Raw genomic sequence first — 21,186 nt, forward strand, 5'->3', positions numbered from 1 at the left:
CCTTACAAAATAACTTCTTGGTATGGTAATTTAGCCAAAGGAAAGCAGAGTTAAAAGCTAGGCACCCAGGGTTCTAGTCTGATTCTGCCATGGATAGCTTTTGCTATGTTAGAGAATCACTTAATATCTTTGGGCTTCAAATTTTGGGTCTCAAAAATTTGAATAATAATACTAGATAACATCCAATGTCACCACCCATTCTGTGATTTTGTTTTTTATTTTTTATGTTTTGCCAATATGACAGAAAATGATGACATCAAAAATGACAGGAAATTAAAATGAAATATTTTTAGAAATGCAATATAATTATTTTAATATTTCCAAAGGTGGAAACAGGTCATATTTACAGAAACAGGGATTATATTTTAAGATTTTTTACTACTAATATAAATATACACACGTGAGTCATCTGCTAGTACATGAAGTAATCCAAATCAATGACTCTGATGGCTGACATCTTTATTAAAAGAAATAAGACTTAAATAAATCAGTTAAAATGAGCATGAAACAAGTACATAATGAAAAAGTTAAACATTTTTTAAAGAAAACAAGTTATGAAATTGTTTTAATGCATACCCTCTCCAAAGAAAGCAGGATTTGGGTGAACATTGCTAGACAAAAAACAAGATTTACATAGAGAAGATACTAGAAAGCAAAGTGTCCCCACCCCCACCCCCTGGGGGCTAATTCTTTCTAATAGAGCTATTTTTCTATACAAATATATTTGTAGATAAGTTAAAAGTACCTGTTAAATTTCCAAAATTGCTTTCAAATCTACTTTCACATCTCCTTCCCTCCAAAAGTATAGTATTCCAGCTTGGAAGGTAGGGCAACATAGGTTTTTCCTATTTCTCAAAGGGGAGTTTCTCAGATCCTGGCAGCATTTGATCAATTTGTTAAAGAGATGGAATCAGTGTGGGCTTATTTCCACAGGGTCAAGGTAACATTTCTTGCCTTTGTCTTTAATGATAGCCTTAAGAAAAGTTACCAGGGCTTGATATAATTGCTTGGAAATCCTAATCTCTGGTATCCCCATGTGCATCAGAGAGAACATACTGTCTCAAGTGCTCCATGTGCCAGAGGTGGAGAGGTGAGATGCTTTTATGCCACCACTTACAAGGCTAGCATTGCTGGGAGACAATCTTATTGGCTCAGCCTCAAACCTCCTATTTCCATGTTTTCCTATCCCCTATTTTTCTAATCTTTCCTTCCTGAAGGAAACCATTGTTGAGTTTCTTCCTATGTTCCAGGCTCTAGTCATTGATGCTACAATCATGAAGAAGAAATGGCCCTGCTCTTGAGGCCCCAACAGTCTAGTTGGAGATTGCTGCAATTAGTTCTTTTGCCCACAGACAGTGTCGTTTCCTCCCTCTAGGCCTAGGTATCTCTATCTCCAAGAGGAAAGGATTGTATTAGAGGGCTTCTAAGATTATTAAACAGGAAAACCCTCTGAGAATCTGTGAGTCAAGAATGAAAGAAACTTATGGAACCAGACCTAAGAATACAGGATTGGAGTGGAGATGGCTCTCCACCTTAACTCTCCACTCTTGGGGCCCCGACTCAGAACAATAGAGCAGCTATCAGCCAGGTCTCATGGCCCCCTGGCCCACAGGGGTTTGCAGTCTGGGCACATTGAACACACACGCAGATTTTGGATATCTTGGTCCTGGAGGACAAGGGCAGGCAGCCCCCAAAACCCACTGTTCTTTATTCTTTCATTTCACTGAAGGAGCAGTAGCTGGGCCCCAGGCCTCGCACAGTACAGTCAGTGCTGTGGCTGTCACACTTGCCACAGTGACATTCAGTGGCTACTGGGTACGTATACAGGGAGTCTGTGTGGTGAGCACAGCCAGGCACTCTCACTGTCTCATACACCAGCTCTTTGAAGGTACATGTTTTCTGGATGTTGGGTCTGGCTGGGTCCTTGTACACCAGGTCCTGAAGAGTTCAGGAAGGGAAGAATTAGGTTATAGTATTCTGGGAATGTCTTTATACTTTAGACAAAGGAGGCAGGGATTTAATACTACTTGCTCTAATATTTACCCATTAAAGCCCACTGTGGAATTCCTAACTACAGATACATGACCTCACAAATTATTTATGTGTTATATACTATATTTCTAGATTGTTCTGGAAACCATAGAGAAAACAAGTCTTTCTTTCTCCTACTCCAAAATATTAGTTGTTTCTCAAACTCTAAAGAATCTTTGAATATGGAAAAATGATGAAAAGGGAAAATGACCTTTAAAATTTTATGTTGATTTTTTTGTACTTAATTGAAACCTATGTTAAAGACAGGCTAAACTGTACCACACTGAAGTTTAATTTTTCAGAAAAAGTATTTCTAAATACATTGTCCCTGTATATTTACAAAACATTAAAAAATGAGAAAAACAATATGAAATATTAGTCCTTCAAAAATGTCTGTGAAGACTCATGTCATTCATTTTAAACATCCACTGCCTTGTAGATATTTTCTCCTCTTAATGTTGTATAGCTTGCCAGGCTCTTAATTTGAAAAGGACATAACACAGTTTGTGTATAAGTACTTTTAATCCAGGCAGAAAATGTTTATTCCAGTACATTCTAGTGAAAAAATTACTTGCACTGAGGGAAGAAATTGGGCCAGCTTGTTTAATTTATTTAAATACCAGTCAACCAAGTCTATATACCAAAGGTGCAATAAATGGAGTTTGATTAATCAAACTAATTTACTATCAAATAAGGCATATTTCATTAAACAGTTGTTATTTTCAATTTCAATTTATAGAATGGAATTATGCATAGATAACCTGGTGCTAAAGGGGAAAAAAGAAAACAAAGAACCCTCTTTACTTGAATTAATGCAAAGGAACTGTGAGAATGCAGACAAATGCCTCTGTATCTTTATTACCTTAATTGCACAAAGAAGGGAATGGGTTTGCTGATTCATTTTGTTTCTAACTATCTACTAGGATTGATTTCTCTGCCTGCTTTTGGCGTTTTTATTCAGGCAGGCCAATAAGACATTTTATACAAATAATCTGGCTATTTGTGTTTTTATGTGGCTTGGAAACATACCTTAGTACTATATCTATTGATTGCAGTTCCCCTATGATTAAATATACATGTGTTTGCATGTTTATCTATCTATATGTAAAACTGAGCATAGAAATAATTTTTGGTTTTTGTCATTTGTTTCTTTTTTAGGGAAAGAACCTCTGTGAACAATAGAAATACTTTTTTGAAATGCTGAGTTTGCGTATTTACAAAATTTTTCATTTGTATCAATCCAACCCTTCCGTAAATTTACACAAATCAAATCCAAGCCCAAATATTTAAACGATGCGTTGGTAATTAACACCAATCACAACATAGACAATCTTAGCTAAAGGACTCATGGCTATTACTTGAGAAAGACCAAATCTTGGTAATTGGAACTTAATGAAGCTTGCCTTCTATAAACCCTCAGCATCCTTGCTTTCAGGAAAGCAAAGTTCCTACCCGAGTGTAGCAATAGCCTGCACACCAAGTAGTGTTGATGCTTATGCAGAAGCGACACTCCTCCTTCTCTACTGCAATGGTGATGTTGGTCAGTTCACAGCTATGGCAGCAGATTGCTTTCCAGCAATAGAAAAGGAAGCAAAACTGTATTGCTTTCATCCTGATCTGGAAAGCAAACAATTGGGGGCACATTAGAAACCAAGAAACCAAAGAATTACAAACGTTAAGTAAGTTGACCCAACTAAAAAAAATTGATCAACCCATTCTCCCCTATTATGTTTTGCTTCAGCAAGTTCTTTGTCATCTTTTTTTACTTCATTTCTCCTCTTCTTCCTTTTCCTTCTTCTTTTTGTCAAGCAGAAGCACATTACAGCTCAAAACTCCAAAATAGTGATTTAAGCAGAACAGAGTATTAGGGCTGACTTTCTTAAATTGATTACCCTGAAGTAATTGTCATCATCAGAAGTGCCCCTTCACTGTCATTTTTTATAAAGACTTGTGTTATTTTAAAAAAATGAAAATACAATATTACAAAATTATTTCTTCATTTTTAGCATCTCATAAATATTGGTATTTAGTTGCGTCCACAATTCTTTAAAATAAAGGGATTTTAAAAGTCAGTCAAACTGTTCTATAAAGACAGTTGCTTGCTAATAATGATTACAGTGTATTACCCATATTTAAGAAGCTAGATTGGTAAGCATAAATTTCCTACATAACCACAGTAAAAAGCTCATGATTTGTTCAAATTTCAAATTAAGTACACCACTTGATAACTGTAGCTGCTGAGACTCACCTGTGATCAGCTGCCTTGCTGGGGGAAAGCTGTAGATTAAGTCAACTCTCAAGTTCACCTTTTATACAAAATCGCATGCAACTAATACCCTGTGGATTTGTTGGATATGAATATGACCAATGCTAGCCTGAAGCTTGTTGTAAGTGAACCAGTGTTTAGGTAGACAGGGAGATCAAGCCTACTAAATTAGTCTAAACTCAGTAGATCAGGGAAAATAATGTTACTAGAGATGATGATTTTATACAAATTAAATTTGATATATTTGCACACCTACTCCTTTACCTTGCCTAATTAAATGTGACTCTAGGTTTTAACTTGGGGATCAGAATCATTTCCAAGTGTTGCTTTGGCCCAGTTAAAGAGGTGCATCAAATATTTACGTTAATAAATTGCTCCAAGAGCAGACTGAAAGCTGTAAGGGAACAAACAAACAAATAGCCTTTCATGATAAGACTCATATCTAACGTGTGAACAGTGTTAGTCTTTAATTAGACAAGGTAAAGGAGTGGGTTAAATCTGGATTTGGGGAGAAATATATTGGCTGAAGATATAAATTTGGAAGTCGGTATGAACCTGGAAGAGATTGCCAAGGAGAGTAGGTGTAAGTATAGAAGAGAAAAAGACCATTATTTGAGCCTAGTATCCTCCAAGATTAGGAGGTCAGGATAAGATGAGGAGCTACCAAAGGAGACTGACAAGGAAGGAAGCAAATCTTGTGATGTCTTAGAAGCCAAATAAAGAGAGTTTATCAAGGAGGAATGAGTGACAATTGTGCCAAATGCTGCTGACAGGTCACTTAAGATGAGGACTGAGAATTGCACAGTGCATAAGGCAATGTAAAGGTCACTAGTGACTTTGATTAGAGATGTTTCTTTGAAGTGATGGGAGCAAAAACCTGATTGGTATATGATTAAGAGTTTACAAGAAGATGACTCATAGTGAATAAAGATAACTCATTTTTTTCTTAAACATTTTTACTGTGCTTTATATAAAGTGTTTGATATCATGTTTCCCCTTTTTTCAAACTTTATTTCAAATTCAAAAAATAAAATAACAGACAAAAGGAAGCTTAACAAGTTATGCAAACATTACTCCTAAAAGCTCTATGCAGGCACTTTATCTCATCCAATCCTAACAATAAGCCCAAACATTCCTCCAGTTGAGAAAGATACACAAGATGAAATGCAGACTGGTTAAATGACATAATCAAGGTGTCCTTGCTAATGAAGAAAATGAGGAAGAGAAAATAAAGCTTAATCACATTCATATCTCTTAAAAATAAACCCATATTCTTTTTTTACTTTTAACTGTCTTTGCTTTTGTTACAAAAATATTATAATATTGTTGTTAAGTATAGTCTATAAGTTACGTTAGTTATATTTTCCCCATGTATCACCATATTCTTAATACCTTGTGGTAGAAGAAATTCCTGTACTTATGTTATTAACTACAATCCTCATCTGCTCAAATCACTGTTATACATTCCCTATATCATCTTCCAGCGTCTTCCAACTAACAGTAACTTTTCTGGGCTACACATTTCTTTTTCTGTGAGTTTTGTTACAAAGCTTAACAAAGAAATGGTTGGGTAAAGTGCAAGTCGAGTAAAGATCATTTTCCTTCTGCTTTTAATGTTTTAAGATAGGAGTAATAAGGAACTGCATGTTTGTTTCGTGATGAGAATAATTGAAAAAAAAGTGAAAATGATGATGTCATAGGGAGAAGGAAGAATTTCTGGAGTGATGTTCTTGAGTAGGTGAGAAGACATGGGTTTTAGAGCATGCAAGGAAGGACTGACTTTAGACAGGAAGGAGCACATGTAGTTCATTTTAGTATCAGACAGGAAGGCAGATGTAGGTGTGATGGTGGACTTCTGTGCAAGTTCTTGTACAATTAATTTCATATTCTCATTCAAGTATAACATTAGATCATCATCTGAGAGCAAGGATGGGGGAGGACTTGTTGAGGAGTTGAAAAGAAAAGATTTAAAAAAGTTGTCTCTGCAAATAGAAGAGGGACTGAGTTAGCGGTATGTAGTATGAGAGCCTAGCAGCATGAAGGACCCTCTTGAGGTATATAATTAAGAATTTCTTGAGGTCTATGGTTAAGAATTTAACATGAGATCAGTCAGCATGGATATGCATTTTTCTCTAATCTCATTTAATAGCAGAGTTCAGGCACATGGGTGGAAAAAAAGATCGGATAGATCCAGGTATGGTGGTTTGAAGCTGTATGTACCCCTGGATATCATGTTCTTAAATCTAATTAATTCCTGTGGGTGTAAATCAATTTTAAGTAGGACATTTTGATGAGTCTACTTTAGTTAAGGTGTGACCTACCTCATTCAGGATAGGTCTTAATCCTATTACTGGGATCCATCATAACCAGAATGAACAGAGAAAGGGATAAAGCCTCTGAAGCAAGAAACTGAAAGCAGTGAAACCTGGAAGAGAAGCAAGAGACCAGCAGATGCTTCCATGTGCCTTGCCATGTGGCAGAGGAGCTAAGGATTGCTGACAGCTGGTCTTTGGGAAGTAAGCATTGCCTTGATGATGCCTCTGTCTGGACAGTCCCAGACTCTAACCATGAATGAATAAATTTCCATTGTTTGAACCAAACCATTTCATGGTATTTGCTTAGAGCAACCTAGGAAACTAAAGCACCAGGGTTATGATTTTGTCAAACAAATATAACAAAAACAAAACTTAGCATAGTATTGGACATTATAAATAATAATTCACTATTTATGTAAGTGAATATTGCAAATATAGAAATATTTTGAAATCTGTCAGTAATGGGTAAACATGCATATTTTCAAAGATATAGAATAATTAAATTTTATATAGCACATATTAAATGAAATTTAGTCACCATTCTTTAAAAATTCTAATTCCTTTCAATTTTTCTAAAGAAAAACTAACATTGTTGTATTATATCTTGTGTTATGAAATAAACTTTTCATTTACCTTTTGTAGGTACATGAAATGCCTGCTTCCCCTTCCCACTAGTTATTTGTGTAGATTGCTGGAAAGTGTGGGGTGGACTTGGCCAGCAATCCATCCTGGAATGTTCTGCTACAGTGCACACAGGACTCTAGCCATAGTAATCATTAACCTGCATATGTGCTACCCCTCACTGTTCTGAAACACTATAAATCCTTTGTCTCCCTGCTGTATGGCATGGTTGCTGCCTGATCAGCTGTCATCAGGACATGTGAATAATAAATGGCGTGACTGCTGCTGGCATCCCCATGTGGTTTTTTTTTTGAATATCAAATTATTCAGTTGGCCTTCCCAGGTTTGACCTTCCTGCATTATACCTATGTTTATTTACAAAGTATTTTTCTGTGTTTTAATGAATGTAGTATATGAACTTATATTAGTTTACTACACATTCACTTTAAAATATTAATAGTTTCTTTTTATTGAGCACCCAACTATATGCCAGACACTGAACACTGAACAAAACATATTAAATATATGATCTTATATATTCTTTACAACAACCTTATAAAGGAATTACTATTATTCCTTTGAAAGATGGGGAGACTGAGGGTAAATAACTTGTCCAAGGTCATGCACCTATAAGTGGCAGAGCTGGGGTTTATATCTAAGTCTGTTTGGCTTCAAAGTCAGGGGGCTACACTTAAGACTTACTCAGTGGTCTACAGGATTCTCACTATTCCATTAATTAGAGAGTGGCCAAGATGGAAACCATCCAAAATTTGGATATATATTAAAAATCTCCATGTTTACACTTCCATTAACATTTAGGTCAGAGGTACGCGAAGCTGGCCCTATTCTCTTGGGATATCAAGGGGCCCCAGACGTTTCTCTCAATTCCAAACCTCATATAGCCTAGTGTATCTGATCAATATATTTCTTAATTAGATATCGTTGCCTTCACAGGGATTGTTGAAATGTTTTATTGATAAAAATCTAGAACTCTTTCTTAGACACCTTTGTATCCCCAACAGGAATAGAGTTTCTCAGATATAACAGGCACTGATGCAATTTAGGCTGAAATTTATAAAAATAGAAAAATACTCATTTCTCCTATGATATGATGGTCTGTAGCCTGTTTCATATCAGATGTATTTGTGTTCTTCCTCTGTTCTGCTCTCTACATTGTAGAGAGAAGGGCCTCTGCAGCTTGCCTTTCCCCCACTGCTGGTCAGTTAGCTTTTGCCTTGGAAGCCCGTGGGAAGCACTGGGGGTGGGGTGGGGGGCAGGGCGGGGGAAGTGGAGGGTAACAAGGAGGAAGTGAGGGTATTTCTCTCCTCATTCAGATTCCTTTCCTGGCAGTGGCTGTATTTTCTCCCTGGCTTCAGATCCCATTAGACAGCTCCATTCTCTGTTGTCTCAACTTTTGCAAGGAAACCCCTGTTGTAGTTAGAGTTTCTGCTAGGTGGTCTCAGCTTCTGGTCTCTGGAAAGCCCACCCATGTCCCTCCAGTCTTGGAGTTAAATGTGGCTTCCTGCTCTTGCTAATCTCTGGGTTGCTCCATTTCCCCTCTTCTCAAAAATTCCATGGTTTGGGAAACAATTCCCTGGATTAAATGCCTTCTATTAGAAATGAAGTCATGAAGCATATGACAACATGGGTTAACCTGGAGGATATTATGTTGAGTGAAGCAAGACAGATACAAAAGGACAAATACAATATGATTGTGCTACTATGAACTAAATATATTGTGTAAACTCATGGGATTTAATAACTAGACTATAGGTCACCAGAAAATAGAAGAAGGGCAGAGAATGGAATACTGAGGGTTAATCTGTGCAGAAGTGATAAAAGTTGTTTGTAAATCTTTGGAAATGAATAAAAATGGTGAAAGCATATCACAGTGTTTGTAACTAGCAGAATTATTATATGTTTATGACAGTGATTGAAAGGGAAAGTCTAAGAACATGTATATTACTAGAAGGAAAGCTAAAAACTATATATGGGACTGTAAAACCTTATGTAAAACATGAATATGGGTGATATTGCATACATAAGACTGTTTTTGCAAAATATAAATACCAATGTACTAGTTAGAAGGAAACAGAATAGCAGCTATGTTCAGTAGGGGGAGCATAGAGAGATTGAGAAGTGATGAGTTTTGTTTGTCTGTTGTTTGTTTATTATTATTATTATTGGAATAATGAAAGTGCTCTAGGAATGATTGAAGTGATGAAAGAGCAAATATCTGATTACTAGAATATCATTGATTGTATACTTCGGTTGGATTTATGCTTTATTAATACATATCAATAAAATTGATTTCTTCAAAAAATGCCTTCTATTTTACATATTAATAATGGTTTCTGTTTTCCTGGTGGAAACTGAGTGTTGTACCCTCCTCTGTTTCTAGCTCTCTATTATTAATATTTGGTACAGTGATATTCATTAACTGAATATTTAACAAAAATTCTGTGGGAACTATTCAGGGAGACCCTAAGCCAAATTCTCCTTCATTGGCTTGAAGCAACTCTTCACATCCCCCAAATCAACAGTGTATTCTTCCCCTCTTTCTTGAGGTATACAAAGTTCTATTCCCTATGGCTTTTATAAATTTCTCATCTTTTTTTTTAATAAAAATTTTTATTGTCTTTTAAAAAAAAAGATACATAGGTCATACAAAATGTTACATTAAAAAATATAAGAAGTTCCCATATATCCCACTCTTCACCCTACTCTTTCCACATCAGCAACCTCTTTCATCAGTGTGGAACATTTATTACATTTGATGGACACATTTTGGAGCACTGCTACACTGCATGGATTATAGTTTACTTTGTAGTTTACACTCTTCCCCAGTCCATTCAGTGGGTTATGGCAGGATACATAATGCCTGCATCTGTCCCTGCAATATCATTCAGGACAATTCCAAGACACGAAAATGCCCCTGTATCACACCTCTTCTTCTCTCTCCCTGTCCTCAGCAACTCCCGTGGCCACTGTCTCCACATCAATGATACAATTTCTTCCATTGCTAGAGTCACAATAGTTCTATAGTAGAATACCAGTAAATACACTCTAATCCATTATTTTATTCCTCTATCCTGAAGACCCTTGGATGGCGATATCCATTCCACCTCTAAATCAAGAAAGGGCTTAGATCCCACATGGCCGATGGATGATATTCTCCTGCTTGTAGTTGTAGACACTCTTGGTTCCCTGGTGTGGTGGTTGACCATACTCACCTCCCTGTTAGCTGACCTGGGTAAGTCCCATGAACTGGAGAGTAGATGTTGCAACTCTGCTGAGGCTCAGGGTCTAGGTAGCACATGGACAGTCCAGAGATTCAAGACTCCTGAGCATACACCAACCCCAATACCAACCACAGGTTCAGTAAAAGTGACAGAAGAGGCTTATGTAGAGAGGGTACATCTGAGTCCAACTCCATTACACTCAGGAGTACAAATTCCAAAGTAGGGCCTATTGGCAAGGCTCTGAACTCCAGAGACATCTGCCATGACGGGAGGACCTGGGTGTCTCTCTAGCCCTCAAGAGCACCACTACCTGGGGTTGTATCTACTTTGGCTGTCTCTGAGATCCTGTTGAGACATGCATAAGCACAGCCCCTCTGATGACATCCCAACTCATTTTGAAGTCTTCTATCCATATAAACTCATTTGTCTTTACCATTTCCCCCCTTTATTCAAAGTCTTCTTCTAGTTGCATTTACTACTAATCTTTTTCCTTCAAGGGAACTTAGACAACAACAAGAAAATAGAATGAGAAGAAATTTCTCATCTTCTTTTCATCTGAACTATTCTTACAAGCACTTCAAGATTCCATTTAGATGTAGCTTTTTTAGGAGACATTTGTTTACCACCTAACACAGGAATGCTCAGTCTGTCCATTACTTTCTATTTTGTGCCTTTTTAGTTTTCAGTACATACCTGAAATGCAACACTCATCACATTGTATTATAAATGAATTTCCATCTGCGTATATACTCCATACCCTACGTGCTTTTATTTATAAGAATTATAAAAAAATCATTCCTTAATGTTCAAGTTTTAAAAAATATAATTAAGTGCCTGTGCTCAGATCTTGATAAACTATTCCTTTTATGGTTTGATATCTACTTCTTCCTTTTCTTTTGCCCATGTGGTATATATTTTGTTGTGGGAACTTTTTAATTAGTTGATATATCGTGTTTTCTTTATAATTGTTTTATTCATTTTAGTCATTTACATTTATTTTAATTGTTTATATTTAATTATTCATTTTATTTAAATCACAAAGTAATAAGTAACACTTTCAATGTAAAATATCCTTAGAAAGTACAAAATTTTCATTAGGTTTTTCACATGACCAAATAGCTTAACAGCAATAGTATAGATAAGCACCATTCAATGTGGACACCACCAGCCAAATTTGACTACTGGGCACTTGAAATGCAGCTAGTGCATACTGAGATGCATTCCATGTTCTTGCTGTGTTCTACTTTCTATATTGTGGAGGGAAGGACCACTGCAGTAAGTGTAAAATACACACTAGATTTCAAAAACAAGATGAAAAACCCATAAGAATTGTATCGGTCAGGGTTTTTTTGGGAAACAGAATCAACAAGAGGTATTTATCAATAGTATACAATTTTATAAGTCGCATGACCGTGGGGATGCACAGGTCCAGGGTCTGCAGGCAGGCTGCAATCAGGGGCTCCGAAGAAAGTCTTTTTTTTTGTCTTTATTTTATTTTTTTTAATGTTACATTAAAAAAAAATGAGGTCCCCATATGCCTCCCCCTCCACCCCCACTCCTCGCCCCATAACAACAACCTCCTCCATCATCATGAGACATTCATTGCATTTGGTGAATACATCTCTGAGCACCTGAAGGTTCTTGAGGAGTTCTGGGAGACGTTGGCTCTCCAAAGATGAGCTGGGAAATTCTCACTCAATGCTGGAATCACTTCCTCTTTTAAGGCATTCAACTGATTAGATAAAGCATCTCTCATTGCTGATGGCAATCTCCCTGATTGATGTAATTGTAATCAGCTATCTATGATTTACCACTACAGTAAAGTCTGTGGCGACTAAAGTCCATAAATGCCCTTGTATTACAGTTAGCCCAGTGCTTGCTTGACCAAACAACTGGGCACAATTACCTGGCCGAATTGACACATTAGCCTAACCATCACAAAAATAAATCATTAATAATTTTTATATTGATTATGTGTTAAAATGACAACGTTTTAGATATATTGGGTTAAATAAGTTAATCTCAATTCCTTTTTACTTTTAAAAATGTGACTACTAGAAAATGTAGAATTGCATAAGTGGCATGCATTATATTTCATTGGGCAGCACTAGTATAGAATTTGCTGGCTAATGGGAAAATTTGCAAAGGTCAAAAGACCTGCTTACTGTTCTAATCCCTGACTCATGTGTATTACACATTACACAGGCTAGGTCAACAGATATAACTGTGAAAATAATAAAATGAAAAGCCCATTGGTTGCCAATGCTTATTAATATGAAAACACAATAATATGGCTTTTGTTTTTCAGTGAAGGGGGTCAGGAGGGTCAGTCTTCATATTACTAGGTAAACTTCTTGTTTTCATCCACTGAGGCAGTCATATGGAATGTTCATCTATTTCATCAAATGAGACAATAAAACACTGTGAACAATGAAATTAAATAAAAAACTTACCTCTTTTATATTTTTTCTCATAGCAAGATAGAGGAAAATTGCATTGAGCTCTCTTGATAGGAGCTCTTTTAAAAGCAGTAATGGCATTCAGAATATTCTACGATAATGTTCCAGTAAGGAGTCAGTACATTCGCTATCAGTCAACTGGTAATGCATGGAGCTAAAAATATTTCCTAGGCTTTATAGTAATTGGACCTTGCAAAGAGTAAGCATTCAGTACTTATAGATTTGATTTTTATTTTTATTTTGGTTGGCAGGTTTATAGAAACTAAAGCTTACAGCACTAAGAATGTATATCCAAGTAACTAACAGTATCTTAGTTCTTGATGTAGGCTATGCTGAAAGGATAGTAATCAATTGATCGGCCAGCAATTATCCCCAGCACAAAATGCAAATGCCAGTTGTGTTTACATCACCTTGTTTTAGGAAAGAACACCATATATATATATACACACACACATACATACACACACACACACATATATGCATACACACACATACATGCACACACATACCTATAGACACACATAAAGAACACTGATATGACAATTTAAGGTGCTTTCACATCTTCGTCAAGCCTCATACGTGACTTTTGAGGAGAGTGTTACTGTCCTCATTTTACAAAGTATAAACATTTATTGAATACATACTCTATACCAGTCACTTTACTAAATGCATATATGCATTATACCATTGAATATTCTCAACAGGATTATGAAGTACATATTTATTATCATTATGTCCATATTACAAATAATGAAATGGGGGATAGAGAGTACTTTAACATGCCCAATATACAGCAAGTAACTGGCAGACCTTGGATTCCAGAACATGCAAGGAGACTTCAGAGTTCCTGATATTCTTACTTGAATTGTGTAACTATTTGCTAAACAGACTGGACGACCAGTGAATGAAAAACACCCAGAGAATGAAAGGCATCATCATTGTTGTACATTAATATTTGTTTCCTTCACCAGACCATAAAGAACCAGCTGCAGTGACTGGAGAAACAGAATCTAGAGCTAAGAAGGAATAAATGTTAGGTAAACTACAATGAATGATTAAGTGGAAAGCTAGAATCTGGAAATGAGTTAATGAGGAAGAAAGCCAGGACACTAATGGGAGAGTTAATTTTATTGAGCACGTAGCTATATGCCAAGCATTTAATATGCACCATTTTGATTCATCTTCACAACAACCTTAGAAGTAAATACTATAATCATTTTTGTTTTAGAGATGAGGAAATGGACAAAGAGAGTTCAAATATCTTTCATTAAGTCTACATAGCTGGTAAATGGGGAGCTAAAATTCAAACCAAAGCTGTCTGGTTTTAGGGCCTGTACTCTTATTCACTATGCTGTTCTACCACTCACTCTCAACACAAGAAAATACAGTCTATTTTAGAGTAAATAAATGACCTTTTTATGCCCCTTTGGAATGATTTTTTACCCCTCCCTTATCAGTGTGTGTGTGTGTGTGTACATGTTTGTATAAAGGGAATTAGTCTGGAGGACCAAGATGCTGTCTTCTCTTCTTCAAAAGAAGAAAGCTCCTCCAAACAAAACCTCTCATTCTCAAAAAGCATGAAGAAAAATGTTTGGGGAGGTATTTCTTAAACAGTTCAATCATCACTATAGCATAGATAATTGTTACTCACCAAAATTTCCATATTATTATCCAACCCTCTCTCTCCTTTATATGGGGACTGTGGAGGCTTCATCTTCCAGGGGGTGTAACTGCAAGTTGGTAGAGACTCTGATGGCTTTTGTCCTTGAATGATTGTATAGAGCACAATCTCCTCTGACTCATGTTAGATATGTGGCATGAAAAATAAATTAACCTTTACTAGGTTAAGCCATTGAGAATTTGAGGCTGTTTTGTTAAGGTAACATACCATGGCCTATTCTGAAAACTACAGTCTCTACCAGGTTACCTGGAGGGCATCTCAACAATCTGCTTGATTCTGTAATGCCAAATCACAGGAAGAGGCTATCAAAAATACATCTAAAGTCTAGAATGTGCTCTAACATGATTTTTAGAATATTTTTAAAAGATTTATTTTTTAAAATTTATTTCTCTACCCTTCCCTGCTCCCCCCTCATCCCCCTGTTGTCTGCTCTCTGTGTCCATTTGCTGTGTGTTCTTCTGTGTCCACTTGTATTCTTCTCAGTGGCACCGGCAATCTGTGTCTCTTTTTGTTGCGTCATCTTGCTGCATCAGCTCTCTGTGTGTGCGGAGCCACCCTGGGCAGGCTGCACTTTTTTCATGCTGGGCTACTCTCCTTATGGGGCGCACTCCTTGCATGCAGGGCTCCCCTATTTGGGGACACCCTTGCATGGCCCAACACTCCTTGCACACATCAGCACTGCGCATGGGCCAGCTTATCACAAGCGTCAGGAGGCCCTGGGTTTGAACCTTAGACCTCCCATGTGGTAGGCGGACACTCTACCTATTGAGCCAAATCCGCTTCCCTAGAATTGTTCTTTTTGTACTTCCAAAGTTTTGAATCCCCAACACATCTTTGCCGACTCTGTGCTTTTTTGCCACTCTTTTTCTGTAGAGCAGGGACAAAGCTGTAACATCTATATAAGTCATTTTTAACAAGGTTCCTTTTGCCTGGATTTGTTCCCTTCCTTGAAGAGCTTAAAAATATGAGATGCTTTCCAGGCATTCCATCTCTCCATTTCTATTCAACCAACAAAAGAAGCAACAATAATGGCAGGAAAAATAACAACTTTAGAAAATTTAAAAAACAAAACAAAATAAAACAAAACAAAAACCTCAGCTGATTTTATAGCCACTCTGCTTGTCATAAATGGCCAGAGTAGCTTTGTTTGCAAAACAAAATTGCTAGAATCTAAAATTTTTCCTGAGGAAGAATAACTTTTATTACAAAGACCTAAGCCCATATACCAAGTGTGGTAAGAAGGCTGAGAGATCAGGTTGACGGTATGTGCCTTCAGAAATATGGATAATTTCTAGGGAGTTTCATTTTCTCTCTCTGAAAGTCCAATTGCCTTATCAGAATCACCTATCAGACCATATACCTTTGTGTCTGGTCCCTTGTTCTCTTGACACCTATCCGCCACATTTGGTTGAGAAACAAAAAAGGAGAATGGAGATAACTTTGAATGAGTGACATCAATGCTTAAAGGATACAAAAGATAATTTACTGCTCCAGTTATCCTTTATGTTGAGATTATAGCACATTTCAAAAATCATTTTCACCTTTATTATCTCACTCTCTTCCCAATCAATCCTCAGAACAATCCTTTAAGATGGCAGGACAGATATTACTGTCAGATTTTAGAAAGGAGGAGATAATACAGAAAGTTAACCACTGGTGACTCGCCTATGGTTTATATTGAATGGTAGAATTATAACTCGTAGCTCAACTTTTTATAAAAACATGGAATTTGAATCATTCTATTTTGGGTGACAATTCATTTTTAGCACCAAGTAGTGATTTCAGAAGCACAATGTGGCAGAGATTGCTAGTTGTTCTTGATATCTGTTCTCCCTCTCCTGTAGGAATAGAATCTTTAGCTGTGACCTTGGCTGCCCAAAATAAATAATAAAATGTCCCCTGCCTCATTTACTGTTTAGGAATGGCCATAGTTTGAGAAAAGATGTAGATAGAATGTTCTGTGACAATCAGGAACTTCCAGAGACAGCTGGCAAGCAACTTTTGCCTCTGTCCTTTATGGATATGTCATCTTGGGCTAAAAGGGCAAGGATTATATTCCAGAAAGAGTGGATAGGTCATCTGGAAGTTTCCAGGGATGTCTAGGACGTTTCAGAGCAGAGCAGCTGGCTCAGCCCCAGACTGCATAACCTTAGAATTTTACATGAGAATGAAAACAATGTCTTGTTTAGGTCACTGTATTTTGGGTCTCCATTATTTGCAACTGAATGAATCTAACTGTTGCATGTGGTCATGTCCATTATCCCAGTACATATAAAGTCCTATTCTTAAGTAAAAGTTAAGAATTATCCTTTACAGAGTCTATGAAGGACAGGTAATGTCTATGTTACCTTGAGTGCATCTGAAATTGAACCTTGGCCTGAAGATCTTGGAAATGTCAAAACTGGGGAAATTGACATTTTAAAACTGCAGGTTTTGTTTTCTAAAAATAGGTTCTTTATCTTTGGTACAAAACTTTCTAGTTAGGCAAACATAGATGTGACGTGAGGGGTTTTCTGTCTCCATTTCCTTCATTTCTTTTCCTTTTCAGCCATGTTGGAAAAGGGGTCTATGGTAGTTTGAGGCTTTTATGGGCTCCAGAAAAGATCATGTCCTGAAAGCTAATCCATTCCTGTGGGTGTGAACCTACTGTAGTTGGGACTTTTTGATCAGATTACCTCTAGTAAGGGCTTTTGATTATACTTCAGGAGGGCATAACCCAGGGCAGTCTTAATCCTCTTTCTGGAGTCCTTCATAAACGGGATGAATACAGAGAGACAGAGAACAAAAATTCCCAGAAGATGAGAGAGGAAGCCCTGGAAGCCAGAAGTTGAAATCAATGCAACAGGGGAGAAAGAAAGCCACAGAAGCAGGGAGAAAGCAGGAGGAAGCCAGATGGTGAAGGCAACAAGACCTGAAGGAGAAGAGAGAGACAGCAGATATTGCCATTATACCTTGCCATGTGACAGGAGTCCAGGATTGCTAGTAGCTAATCTTCATCACCTGATGAAGCTTTTATTTGGACATTTTCACAACCTCAGAACTGTAAGCTTATAAGTAAAATCCCCATCATAAAAGCCAACCCTTTTCTGGTATATTGCCTTGGTAGCCTTTAGCAAACTAAAATAGGGTCTTTCACATAATACATTTGATGCTACTAGAGAAAAACAAGGAATGTTTGGCTTGTAGCTACAGTTATAAGGAATCTGAAAAGCCAAATCTACAACTATGGAGAAGTCAGGAAGAAAGGTATCTATGGTTTTGATCTGGTAGAACACAAGGAAACTAGCAGGTGAGGAACAGAAAGGTATAAAAGAGAAATTGGAGGTAAACCAGGGAGAGGGAAGACTTCCAGATGTTCATCTGAGGCAACTGTGTATGGATTGAAAGTGATCAGGAAAAGTGAAGAAATATTTTGGGTCACTGTAAGTATTCCTGAGAAACAAATAGTATGAGGTTTTACTTCTAATAATGGTTTGAGTTTATCTGCCCTTATGTCTGCCCAGTGCTGTGGGTCATAGTTGATAGGTTACATAAAGCATGTTTCTTATAATATAAACATATTTGCAAAAGTGTGGCCTTGGGGATTGTTTGGAAGGAAAGTAACATGTTTGAAAGAGAATTTGGTGAATATTTTTTTCTTCCCCTTTTCCTCCCCCTGTCTCTACCCCCTTCTCCTCCCCCTCCTTCTTCCCCACCTTGCCGTTTTTGTTGTCTGTGTCCTTTTGCTGTGTGATCTCCTGTATCTCTCTTTTTGTGTTCTCCTCTTTGTCTTTCTCCTCAAGAATTCACTGGGATTTAATCCTTGGCACCTCTGATGTGGAGAGAGGTTCTCTGTGAATTGTGCCACCTCGGTTCTTGGTCTCTGCTGCGCTTTACCTTGACTCTCCCCTTCATCTCTCTTTTGTTGCATCATTATCTTGCTGCATGACTCACTTGTGCAGGCACTGTCTCACCGTGTGGGCACTTGGCTTGTTGCACAGACACTTGGCTTGCCATGCAGGCACTGGCTCACTACACGGGCACTAGCTCACCATACAGGCATTTGTGTGGGCACTTGGCTTGCCACGTGGACACTTGAGCAGGTATTTGGCTCACTACAAGGGCACTGGCTCACCATGTAGGCACTCACACGGGCGCTTCACTCACCATATGGGCACTCGGTTTACCATGTGGACACTTGGCTCACCACACAGGCACTTGGATTGCCATACAGGCACTGGCTCACTGCACAGACATGCTTTCTCTTCTTTTTCACCAGGAGGTCCCAGGGATCAAACCCAGATCCTCCCTTATGGTAGGCGGAGGCCTTATCACTTGAGCTATGTCCACTTCCCAAGGGAATATTTTTTAAATGACTAGATTTAGACTATCCTGAGGGAGAGGAAGATGTGTATGTACCTGTTTGGGAACTTATTATAGGAAGATAAAATAACTGTTTTCTTTGGTCCCAAGTAACAAAGTGTGGCACAGAATTGGGGAGAGAGGAACATTCTCTTACCTCAACAAAGAAGCCATCACCCTTTGATTTCCCATATTGGTAGTTTGAGGAAACAACATCCTTAAGGAGGACTTCAGCATTCATATGACAGGCATCATTATCAGTGGGATTGCCTTCAAGTACTTCAAGAAGTCCTAGATCATGAGATTCCATACAGGGAAAGATACTGGCAAGGAACACAACTAGATGATTGATATATGGGCGCATGAGGCATTGCTTGTGGACCTCCTAAAGAGTCAGAAACACTTGGGGGAGCCATTAAGATTCTCCTTAAGATGGTGGGAAAGAAAGGGGGTTAAGAGTCATCAAAATTGAGAAACGTATGGTGAATCATAAGGTAATAGAATGGAGAGTCATTAAAACAGTTGACTTAAGGTTTTCAGACAAAGGGAAAATCTGTGCAAAGGACCAGAGGGAAGTGAGAGCACAGTGAATTCAAAAAGCTTATAGTGTGAGTCGCTCATGTGTGGGTTTGACATAGTTGACACTTGTGAAGCAGAGACTGACTAGTACAAATGCCAGATATCCAACTTTATGAATTAGCCTCTAACTCCTTTTTAGGACCAGAATTCTGGGGAGGTTCTAAAAGGCTATTATTTTAAAAAACAAAAAGAACCCAGCTATAGTAAATAGGGAATTTTTAGAGTTTAATATATGAAGTAGCATTTTTTTTTTATAGGAAAAAATTCTCCCTTTGGTACTGTAGTGTTTTAATTCAGCATCAGGTTTGCTTTTCTTCCATTCTCAGACCAGCAAATTTTCCCCAATATACTAATAAAGGAAGTTTCATTTAAGTACTTCTACCTCTGAACAATTTTTTTAGATATGACATTTCTGCAGAATTACTATTTTAAAAGGTGCAAATCTGAAAGAATTGGTAAAAAAAATAGACTGCTTTTGTGTGCTTTGGCACATTTAAAGAGTTTTTTATTTTTATATAAAAATGGGTTATAGGACTTTTGAAGTAGATCGAAAAAGCATATATTATAGTTTTGTGTACCATTTTGAAAGAGTACAGAGAACTTAATTTTAATAAACTAACTTGACCCTAGAATGATGAAAGACATAAATGCCCATTTTGACTTGTAAATTGAGCAGATAGGTCATAAGGTAATTAAGAGAGTGTCCCCAGCTTCAGAAGCTACCTGTTTTGTTTTGTGCACCCCCTTTCTGCCACAGCACTCTTCTGGATGTACTAAAACCCCAACCATCACATATGTAATTCTTTGAAAATCCTTATTGCTTTCTAAGGATCTTTCCAGTTCCATATAAGGCAACATCCATACTTAACAATAAATGGCTTTTACAAGGACCATAATAGTAACAATAAATGTTATTCTCTTTATCAAAGAAGATAAGCTAGGAAAAGAGTCTTCTTGTGTTTGCTGCCAAAATGGAAAATGGCATAGTATAATAGAAGTAGAAAATGATCAATGAATATGCTCAAACAAATCAGAACTCTGTAGTTTTAGCATTATATAGGGAAAATGTAACTTCTTTGTGGTCTTTTTCAGGGATCTGAAAACAGTTTTGTGAAGAGTAATAGTAAATACTTTATATTTTACCAGTCATATGGCCTCTATTGTAACTACTGACCTCTGCCATTGTAGCAGCCATAGATGATACATAAATGAATGAGTGTGGTAGTATTATGATGTTCCAATAAAACTTTATAAAAAGTAATGGGCTGGATTTGGTCCATAAGCTGTAGTTTGCAGACTCCTGGTCTATATTGTCCTAGTTGAATTGTATAGTGATGGAGAACAACTAATAGTGGTGTTGTGAACCAGTGGATCTCAAAATGTCATTCCCAGGCCAGCAGCATCACCATCATCTGGGAACTTGTTAGAAATGCAAAATTTTTGGCCCCTCCATTGGGCTACTAAATCAGAAACTCTGCAGGTGAAGTCCAGCAATCTGTGCTTTAACAACCTCCAACTGATTCTTTTTGTTTCATTTAGAGAATTTATGAGCTTACAAAACAATCATGCATAAAATACAGGATTTACTTATACTGCCCTACCACCAACACCTTGCATTGGTATGGAACATTTGTTACTACTGATGGTAGCA

At 37.3% G+C, this 21,186-nt stretch overlaps 1 protein-coding gene across 1 annotated transcript; it reads right to left on the reverse strand.

The window, feature by feature from the left end:
* Window positions 1-1,707: 1,707 nt before the first annotated feature.
* On the reverse strand, window positions 1,708-3,642 carry FSHB (follicle stimulating hormone subunit beta). The gene is made up of 2 exons (XM_004446902.1): window positions 3,484-3,642; window positions 1,708-1,938 (listed from the first exon to the last, which is right to left on the reverse strand). The coding sequence occupies exons 1-2, from the start codon at window positions 3,640-3,642 to the stop codon at window positions 1,708-1,710; spliced, it is 390 nt and encodes a 129-aa protein (XP_004446959.1).
* Window positions 3,643-21,186: the final 17,544 nt, after the last annotated feature.

This window comes from Dasypus novemcinctus, chromosome 10, assembly GCF_030445035.2.
Source record: "Dasypus novemcinctus isolate mDasNov1 chromosome 10, mDasNov1.1.hap2, whole genome shotgun sequence".
NCBI classification, from domain to species: domain Eukaryota; kingdom Metazoa; phylum Chordata; class Mammalia; order Cingulata; family Dasypodidae; genus Dasypus; species Dasypus novemcinctus.

What these genes read in the sequence shown, in the direction of transcription:
- FSHB (XM_004446902.1), bottom strand. Translation starts at nt 3,642, where the DNA reads ATGAAAGCAATACAGTTTTGCTTCCTTTTCTATTGCTGGAAAGCAATC. An exon ending in CAGGCTATTGCTACACTCGG is followed by an intron (nt 1,939 to 3,483) that starts GTAGGAACTTTG and finishes TGAACTCTTCAG; the next exon opens with GACCTGGTGTACAAGGACCC.